This window comes from Ammodytes marinus, assembly GCF_949987685.1.
Source record: "Ammodytes marinus genome assembly, chromosome: 16".
Lineage (NCBI taxonomy): Eukaryota > Metazoa > Chordata > Actinopteri > Uranoscopiformes > Ammodytidae > Ammodytes > Ammodytes marinus.
This window is the reverse complement of record NC_137220.1, coordinates 7,946,188-7,956,996: the sequence shown is the minus strand read 5'-3', so window position 1 is coordinate 7,956,996 and position 10,809 is coordinate 7,946,188. Positions and strand designations below refer to the sequence as shown.

The following is a 10,809-nucleotide window of genomic DNA, read 5'->3' as shown; positions in this document are numbered from 1 at the left end:
TAAGTTTTAGTGTCATCTGACCTCCTTGGAATTATGTATGACAATGTCCTTCATATTTAATCCTGTTCAGTCAACGTGCCTGAAGTGGTAACATCTAACTCGGGGGCTCTTTAAGTTTTTTTCCTTTTTGCGTCCAGGGTTTAATTCATTCTGCAAGTTATGCACTATTGTATTACATAGGTTTCCGGCTCCGAATTTTATTTATAAAATCTCTCATATCTGGTTCAGTGGCCTTTTCTTTTTGCGGATACAAAATGTCCATTTGATGAAAGTGTCTTGTACGTTTTTACATGCGCTAAGATCCCCTGGCGTCTACAGGAAGTTCGATTCATTTTAATGTAAATGTTTTAACGAAAGCATTTCCCCAACAACAACAACAACAACATTAAGCTTGATTGGAGCACGTGTGTTTTCGTGTGTGTGATTGAGAGTCAAAGAGAAAAGGCCAAAGCTCTGGTGTGAAATCACCCGCCATGGACTCTGATCGTGAGCCTTGGGAATGTTTGTATCCTCGATGCATTTTCACTCACACCCATCCTGCCTGGAAAATAGAAGGGCGGGGGGCGGACAAAGATTTTCTTGTATCCAAGGACGCTTATCACTACAGGCTGCTTGTGTGTGTGTGTGTGTGTGTGTGTGTGTGTGTGTGTGTGTGTGTGTGTGTGTGTGTGTGTGTGTGTGTGTGTGTGTGTGTGTGTGTGTGTGTGTGTGTGTGTGTGTGTGTGTGTGTGTGTGTGTGTGTGTGTGTGTGTGTGTGGCCTTGTCCATTTACATCTTGGTTAATGTGAGCACACGCAGGCGTTTTCCAACTCCTATAGTCCTTTATTGAAACCATTTTTACGCACGCGATGGCCGTGCGTAAAAGTGACAAAACAAACGCGATACGTTTCCTTTTCAAGAATGCTGAAACAAAAAGGCGTCGGGGAGGGGATTTGATTTCACTTTGAAACATGACTGCCATATATGTTTATTGTAGTCCAGAGGGAGAGAGAGAACGCAAGTCAAATCAGTTCCAAACCTTCAAAAATTAACCTACACAACAACCAACGACATATGCTACTCTGGGTCACTTCATCAGCCTTTCCCAGATCGCATTATTCAAGCACTCTATGACTCCATATAACAATATAACATGAATGAACCTTTTAGTAAAACAAATTTTAATCGATCCGATGTTAACCTTTTATAGTTCTTTAGTTGAAGTTTAGCAGCCTGTGTTACACACACGCACGCACACACACACACACACACACACACACACACACACACACACACACACACACACACACACACAGATTCATAAATACTGCATTGGAGTTAACCCCTATGTATTTGGTGCCAGTCCTCTCTGTACACTGAGAACCACAACAACACCCAGCAAGCCTCCTGTGTTCCATTATTACGCACGCACTGAAGCGCATACACGCATATACTGGCGGCTTAACAAAAGTAGACACATCTTCGCGCGTGCACACACACTTAAATTTGCGACGCCACCACCGGACCAGCCACAACAACGAATCTCAAATATCTTAATTAAATACACCGGGACTTCACGGCGCGTTACGGCCGCAGTAGCCTACAGAGTGAGTGAGTGACGTGGTAATCACACTCTCTTTCTCTGCCTTTACCACCCCCACTCCCTCCCTCTCTACTAAAGCCTCCACTTCCAGCAGCCTTCATACACTTACTGTGCGTCCCTGCTCTGTCTCTCCACCGGGGCTTTCCCACTGTCCAGAGCGGCTACGAGTGTGAACCGGAGCAGGAGCAGCGTCCGGTTGTTGTGGCTCGTTCTCTTTCTTTCTCTCTCTCACACTCTCCCTCCTTCTACCGCTCTGTCTATGCTTAACTGACCCCTTTAGGATCCCCGCGAAGCCGTTAAACCGTCACTTGCTTTCTAGAATGTGAAATATATAGTACAATGTCAACTCCCCAAAACCATAAAACTAACTTTATGGACCCCACGTGACCACAGGAGAGCCAGTGAGAGGTATCAGTCTGAGGCCAGGCCTGATATTTACGATGCAACTTGGCGATGAAAACCCTCGTCCGTTTGACATGTAAATGTCAGAGCTGCCCGTTTCTCTTTTTTTAGTATGGCCAAAAGAAGAAGGGGGTTAGCTTGAAAATATATCTTGACACATACTCACACACACATACATACACACACAGAGGAGACAGGAGATAGCGGTTGTGTCCAAGTGAGGCTCGGAGCAGGACCTCGAGTCCCCCCACCCGACCCGACCCGACCCTATCAGATCAGAAATAGAGTCGTGTAGGAGCAGGGACGCTGCAGCAGCATCAGTTGGTGAGTTTAAAAGTTCATTTGGTTGTTTACAGTAGGAGACCGGGAGAAGGTAACCCAATTTGGCCGGGAGTGGCCTCCGTTAGGACGGAAAGGAGAGGCCGTTTAGAGAAAAGTGAGCAATTTGTCCACCTCGGGTAGTTTGTTGTCTTGTCAGACTTGGTCAGCACAGCAGCAATGAAAATATGCCTGTGTGCCTCTGTTTGTCTGTGTTTGTTTTGCAGCTTGTTTAGTGATTGGTAAGCATGGCGCTATGACGCTGCTGATGTCCAGGAGGTTGGCAATGTGGCGTTCAGTGTTAGAGTGAGGCCTAGAAAACAGATGGGCCTGCTGTGAATGTCAATGCTGAGACACTTTGTTTTTTCCACCAAGTTTAATTTGGTATAAAGTGAAACATGTCAAAGCTAAATTCACGACATTATACTCAGAAATGTGTCCTGGAATGTGTAGAGTCTAGTGGGGGGACAAACAAAAGTATAATAATCTTCACACACCAAAGTTCTTTCTGTAAGGAAGTGAATTTTCTGCAAGAACTTTGGGTTATTCTAGATCAAACCATCGCGAGGTATTGATTAGATACACTTTAATGTGTGAAACACTGACCCCAGAGTGTGGGAGCTGACGGCGGATGCAGCAACTCAGATAAGTACATGACGCATAGAATTACAGATTAATTCATACCTAAAATAGCACAAATATTCCTGAATACGCCTACACCAAGCTGCTCCAGTGGAAAATGAAAAACGTTAATGCTTTTGGCACGCGTAAATATCGTACTTTTCAACCATTTGTGGGCCAAGTTGGCACATGACGAACCGGTTAAGTATGACTGATTTTGATGAGTATGAGAACTTTATTGTTGTTGTTGTTTTTACTCCAAGTTACAAACAAATACAAAAAGCTCATTGGCAGAAAGCTTACAGGCCTCACAGGACGGTAGCCACACACACACACACACACACACACACACACACACACACACACACACACACACACACACACACACACACACACACACACACACACACGTTCTTACACATCACACATGCAAGAACGCACACTCTACCTCTACCCCCCTCTCTCTCACACACACGTGCGCGCTGCAACTACATATAGCCAACTGGTCACATTTAAAAATTTCAATATCTATATACATCCTTTCCGAAACATGGATCCAATAATTACAATAACAACAACAATAATATACAGTTACACCTTTTGAATATTCGAGCTATAGACAACATTAAGGGGGATACGGAGATGTAGACGTTTGTTTTAAGACAACACACACATTTGAAATGTATAACTGTAGCACATTTGTGACTCAATGATTCACCTGAATGCAAGACACACACACACACACACACACACACACACACACACACACGCACACACACACACGCACTCACGCACGCACGCACACACACACACACACACACACACACACACACACACACACACACACACACACACACACACACACACAAACAAACTGATGCACACATCTTGCTTCTTCAATGAAAATAGGAGCAGATTTGAATTGCGACAGAGGAATGGGGACTCGGTAGGATATAGGCCTACAAGCGGTATTTGCTGTAAATAACATACAATAACAGCTTACATGCTATCTTCTCTAGAAAGCACTTTGTCAATTACAAAACACTGCACTTGACACATAAAACGATATTTAGACATTGAACAACAGGTAGGTAACGCGGTTCGAAGGTAGGATTTAGGATGTAGGTAGAAACTGAGTTAGGTAGTATTATTCATCCTTTCCTTTTCTCGACCCCTTGCTTCGGGACATCTATTTTAAAAATGACAACATACACGTTTTTATATATTGTTTTTTACAAGAGCAAGTACCACAGTCATTTTTTTTAACGTTGCCCTAAAACACTTAAGACCAACATGCCGAACAAACTAAAAGTGCTGCGCTGCTGTACAGTACTCGGTACTTGATGATAGGAAGTGTTTTTAAAATCTAGATTTGGAATCTGCTTGTTATACACGTTTCTTCATTACCGTCTCCTTTTGCTCCATTTTTCTGCTGGCTTCTTCTGGTATTTTCTTTGTTTTTCTTCAAGTTTTCTTTATTTTTGTTTTTTACTGTTTTGTCTCTCCTCCTCCTGGCAAGCCTGCACAAGGTAGTGACTTTTCCAAAGAGATGGACGGAAGGATATATATTTTTTTCTATTTTTTTAAGGGTTCATTTTCAGGGTTGGAAGGCGCTGCCGGCGGAGGCGAGGCTCATGCTTTTCAGTTTGTTGTCCTTCTTCCACTTCATCCTCCGGTTCTGGAACCAGATCTTGATCTGTCGCTCCGTAAGGCAGAGCGCGTGCGCGATCTCGATCCTCCTCCGCCTCGTGAGGTAGCGGTTGAAGTGGAACTCTTTCTCCAGCTCCAGGGTCTGGTAGCGGGTGTACGCTGTCCGTGCCCGTTTCCCGTCCGGGCCCGTCATATCTGAGGGTTTGGAGCGAACAAAGGCTGTTAGGGGACTTAGGTGGATGCACCAACACGTGACATAAACGGGTAGTCCTTTAGAAATATCCACTCATACTAGTTCACTAATACTGAAACAATGGGTGGAAATACACATTGAACTCCTTATAATACAGTATACTGCACTAGTGTAAGAGATGCACTCAATCCAGCCCTGACGAAGACCCTATTTGCGTCGAAAACGGTTGGCTTTCAGTATTTTAAAAATGTGATATCATATGCCCCTAACTATGAAAGGCTTTTTTTGCCTGGAGTAAACCATAGTGCTTAATGTTTTCATTGAAAGAAATACTATTCGATCAACACCTCCCTCGAAAATGATTATTCTCCATAGAAGTGTTTTCTATCGAGTTGCTGCTTTGGAATCTATTGTAGCTACAGGTGTTGCTATTATTGCGACCACTCTCCCCCCCCACCCCCCCCCCCCCCCACACACACACACACAAGATACTGAAGGTCGATTTCACCCATAGTTTCATCAGAATGGACGTGCGTAAAACAACACAGCAATAGTGGCCAAGCCTGTCCCCTCCTTCTGACAGCAGTCCCTCTTGACACATTTTATTTTTCTATCATTTCCACTCCACAGCCTCGGCTAAAAGATTTGCGTTTATTTGTCACATTACTGTTTTCTTTTTGAACGAGCCGTCTTCCCCAGCACCCCCACTCTATTCGCCCTTTCACTCCCTTCAGGCTTTTATTGCCCCGTCCTCTCGCTCACCTCACTAATAAAGTTCCCACACGTAATAAAGCTTCACTGTTCAAAGGGAGCAGCAGCCTGCAAAGCCTGCGTGGCCTCTCTTTCTTTTTTTCTCCTCTTCCCACCCGACCCTGTCCCCTTCTCCTCGGCCTGCTGGGCAGCGCTGCCCGCGGCTCGCCTCTCTCCTGACAGATTTATGACGCTTCTGTGGAATTTGCTAAAATAAAAAAAAGAAAGAAGGAGAAAAGACCGAGGGGGCACCCATCCGGCGTCCCCTTGCTTAAAGGAGGGAAATGCAAAGCGCACTGAGAAAACACGCTGAGGCATAACTTCAGCTGTTTAAGCAGAGGGTGGCCGGCTGTCCTGTTCAGTTACTATCTGATTTCTAATTATATGTTAAAATTAAATAAAAAATACAATAATAATAATAATAATAATATATAATATAATAATATCCGCACGTCTTTATCTGCCTGAAAGCAAGACGCAAAATAAAAGGATACTTTGTGCTGGTCTCGGAAGTTGAAACACATCGCTGACTGATTTATGATAGTCACATTAAAATATTAATTCGACGCAATGGAAAAAGGCTTGATGGGGTGCGGACAAAAACCACAGCTAAACTAGTCTTTCCCCTATTCGCCATCAGTCAGTTTAATAAACTCAAATGAAAGCGGCCACTAATATCCTGCATCTTTGGTTTGTATGTAGGCTAGTCAAAGAGGCACGTAGCACCATGGCTCCCCCATTGTAGGTTTTGCCAGCACTAAACTGTCACCAACACCCAGGTGTCCAAACATATAGACAGCATCTATTGAGCCAACAATATGAATATTATTGCCCTGGAACGTCAATGCTACAGAGCTAATAATGTGTGAACACAAGAGCAGCGTGTACCATGGCTAATGTGCAGCTTTCTCATCCAGGGGAATATCTGTGGTGACGCCTCGCTGCCCGCCGTGCTGCCAGCTGCTGATCCCGGCGGGCCGCCCTCCTGCTTGTGCCCGGTCCTGGGCGGTGGGTGGTGGTGCTGCATCTCTCCGCTCTCTGGCGATGCATCGTCCAGCTCCGTGAAGCTCTGCGCCGTGCCACCGCCAGCACAGCCAGCGGAGGAGGAGGTGGAGGAGAGGTTTGGAGAGCTGAGATTACCGCTTCCTTGTTGCTCCGAGCGCGGCGACGAGCACTGGGCGCCCTGCTTGGAGTCTCCGCTACCGGGTGACAGGAGGGCTTCTTCTGCCGAGGCGAGGGAGCAGCTGGACGGCTGTCTGAAGCTCCTCTCTGGGGCTGGAGAGCCGAAGCCCAGGGACTCCCCGGCGACCGAGCCACCCCCGAAGTGTCCTCCTCCGGTGTTGGCGACGCCGCTGCTGCCCCCTCCCCGGTTGGAGACGGTCAGGTCCATGCCATTGTAGCCGTAGCCGTACGAGCCCGTCGCATGGTGCATGGTGGCGGAGGAAGAGTCCCTGTACGTCCCGCCGTTCATTGCGCCGCTGCCGGGTCCATAATTTAGCAGTTGATAGTCGGGGCCATTTGGGTATCGCCCCGAGAACGAGTTTACAAAGTAAGAGCTCATTTAGGTTGTTTTAGAGAGTTGCAGGCTTACAGTTGAGTACTAAGGGGCGCTTGATTTGTTAGATTTCGCTTGGTCGTTATAACGCGGGTACTTTCAACGATTTATGATGTATTAGTGAATTATGGCGTTGCACTGTACTTCGTTTTTAGCTATGTATGCGCCGTCCAAATATGGGGGTGGGGTGGTGTGTGTCTGTGAGTGTGTTGGATCGAGGGGTGTGTGTATGTGTGTGTGTGTGTGTGTGTGTGATGGGGGAGGTGAGGGGTGAGGTGAGGGAGGAGAGAGAGAGAGACAGCAAGAAGGAGGGGGTGCGGTCACGTGCTTTTGTTGACCAGTCGTAAATTCTCGCCGATGACTTTGGAGAGGTAATTCATGCTCTGAGGTTTCTAATGATGAAGGGTTGGGCGGGGCCAGCTCTCTCGCTCTCTCTCACTGTCTCTCTCTCCCTCTCTCTCTCCCTTTCTTCTGCTGCTGGCAGGGTCGGGGGCTGAGCTCAGAGCGCCACCTACTGCAGACATTATTTATTGCACTTGGTAAAAAGACAAAAAGAGGAGAGAGGAGGTAAAGAGTCCAACACGACACAAGTCCCAGAGCGCTGATATAAAATACTCTCCCAGTGACTCTCTCATCGCTCAGGCCTGTTAATTGACCTTTGCCAAGGGATGGAAATGAGGAGCCAGTGACAATAAAGCATAATAAATAACGCGTTCATAATGTCATATTTAACGAGGCAGACACACCAATAATAACAGTCTGCCGACGCCGCCTTCTACCTTCAGCTTAAAGTTTAGATTTTTTCCATAGACGAGCCATAAATGCCGCAAAGGCACATGACAAGATACAGCGATGCAATCAGGGGGGTGTCCTCTGAAACCTTTACAGACCAGGGCCGACACTCACTTGTCTTCGTTTGGTCATGAAAGAACAACTAATTTAGCCCAATCAACCAACTTCAATAAAAATACACAAAACACTTTTTTTGAACCAATAAATAACGACCGAAATGTTAACATTAGCCTACTACTTCCACTTAAAGGAAAATATCCCCGCACGCTTGTTTTTTTTTTCACTTTTACGCACGGATATTCTGTGCGTAAAAATGGGCCAGGAGCTGGAATAACGCCTGCGTGTGCTCACATTAACCAAGATGTAAATGACAAATCACACACACACACACACACACACACACACACACACACACACACACACACACACACACACGCACGCACGCACGCACGCACGCACGCACACACACACACACACACACACACACACACACACACACACACACACATCCCTCTTCCTCACTTCCAGCTGCAGAGGAGGAATGTTAAAGCTGATCTGTGACGTCCACACTGGATGGAAATCTGCTGATTTATGATTTGTTGATTCCCGGGTTGGGATGCATTTCAGACGGGGTGCCTCTGTGTGTCTGCGACTGTGTGTGTGTGTGTGTGTGTGTGTGTGTGTGTGTGTGTGTGTGTGTGTGTGTGTGTGTGTGTGCGTTTGTAGTAGGCCTCAGCGTGCACTTCAGTATGCACGATTCTTTTTACTACAGATACTACATTGGACAGATGAGGAATATAATTCAATTGTTTTGTACGTGAAATTATACATTGTGTGTGTGTGTGTGTGTGTGTGTGTGTGTGTGTGTGTGTGTCTGTTCAAATGTGCCCCCCCCCCCCCCCCCCTTCATGTGCGTGTGTGTGTGTGCAGTCTCAGGCCACATTTATGACACTCTGATGGAGCTGGCAAGAGAAACTAGCCTTCGAAATGTAAAATCATCTTGAGTATTTCAAAGTGACCAGGCTGTAGAACACAACATGCAGAAGAAAGGGCCTCAAATGCTCAAGAAATCCCACATTGTTTTTAACTCACTATAGTCTTCTTATCAATACTAAATCAGAGGATATTTGGACTTGGAGAGTGGACCAAGGGCTAAAAGCACAGGCCATACAAAGTGTAAGGAAGGGCCTATGAGCTGCTGGATGAGGAGGAGGCACTGACCCAATTGGCACACGCTTCTGAACATTCTCCCCTCGTTAAATATAGATTTCCAGCATCACACTGAAAAGTTGCACTGCGGAACAGATACTGACCACAAGAGCCGGCCAGTGGTAAGGATTTTACTTTTTTTTTCATAATAGAATGCCAAATAAAATCAACTGCCCGAACATTTAAACTCAGACATTGTATCGCGTGTTGGTACGGCAAAGTGTTCCAATGTGGAGTCACACGCATTATGAATCTGCTTATTGTTTGTTTATGGATACACTCATCCACTGGACAGCAGATATTGTTACACGTTTGGCTACAGATGTCAGCACAACTCATTCTCACTGTGCTCTATAAAAATATTTAAATTTAAAAAAGTTTAGGAGATTTCATATTTGGACCAAAGGTCCTGGTCTAAAACGTTTCAAACTCTTACTGAATCAACCCTCGAAGTCAACGCAAAAAAAATAAATAAAAAAAAGCATTTCAAAATAGAATAGACAAAATATGATCAGATGCATTCTATTCTTGGTCTCTGGGTCTCTGTGTCACAGTGGAAGCGTTTTCACTGTAAACACAGAAGATTCACCTGACGGCAGACATTTTCATTGCGGGAATGGAACCGCCAACCAAAGAGGAATAATTGAATATACAATAACTATATAATAAGCCTGTTCAAGCTCTCCGCCTGCTACAAGGGATTATCAATCAATCACTGAAATCAATCATAATCCAATCTAAATTTACTGCCTCTCTCACACAGACTGCTGCTGGAAAATGTGTATTTCCTCAGTGCGTTATTAATTATCTACTGGTAACTCTAGCCACCTGGCACTATGTCCTACAACTGAATGGGCTTTTATTAACTGCATACATTCCAACTCTATATACTCAGAACAAGCTCAATCGTATTCATTGAGCTGGAGGTTTACGGCAGATGCGCACATCTGATTGTTTCCCTAATGGGCACATTAAAATATATATATATTGGTAGTGGATATGTTAACAGATGTAGGCCTAATACAAAATACACGTTACGATATTAGTCATACAAAAGTAAAGGCCGGTTTTTCTGCTTTTTCTTAAGTGTTGATGCTTGTGCTGTTATTGTGCGTGTTTATGTTCTTATTCATCGCCAATGCGTATCTTTTTGTATAGATAAAGATTTGTAGAGGTTTTTGAAGTGGAGCCGAGCTGCTGCTGCACAGAGAGATGGATCCCGTGCGCCGGTCACTCAGGGGACACGAGGAGTTCAAAGGGTCACGAGGACATTGTCCACTTTGTCTGGGTGAAGTGTGTGTGTGTGTGTGTGTGTGTGTGTGTGTGTGTGTGTGTGTGTGTGTGTGTGTGTGTGTGTGTGTGTGTGTGTGTGTGTGTGTGTGTGTGCGTGTGCGTGGGTGAGTGTGAGTGTGTGTGTGTATGTGTGTGTACGTGTGACGTGTCTGGCTGGCCGGCTCGAGGACAGGTCAACTTTCTCCCCCTCGGTCTGGTCATCAATTAGCTGAGGGCCCACCATCATCCCCCCCCCCCCCTCACCCCCCACCTCCGCAGCGCCTCGCGCGCCTCAAATATGTGCGTGTTTTTGGAGCCGGTGGATAGAAATGAAAGTTGATGATTTTTAACGCGATGGTGAAGTTGGCCTATACGTCACTAAACTAGGAAAAGTGTGTCAGCTGTCACTAAACTACTATGTCACGTTTATTCAATGTTTTAATTACTAAAACATGTATTCAACCC

The 10,809-nt window shown here is 45.5% G+C and overlaps 1 protein-coding gene across 1 annotated transcript; it reads right to left on the bottom strand.

Moving 5' to 3' along the window:
* Positions 1–4,520: 4,520 nt before the first annotated feature.
* On the bottom strand, positions 4,521–7,077 carry hoxb5a (homeobox B5a; the record flags this gene model as incomplete). The annotated part of the gene is made up of 2 exons (XM_080044447.1): positions 4,521–4,768; positions 6,405–7,077. 2 exons carry the CDS (start codon positions 7,075–7,077, stop codon positions 4,521–4,523), a joined length of 921 nt encoding a protein of 306 aa, XP_079900573.1.
* Positions 7,078–10,809: the final 3,732 nt, after the last annotated feature.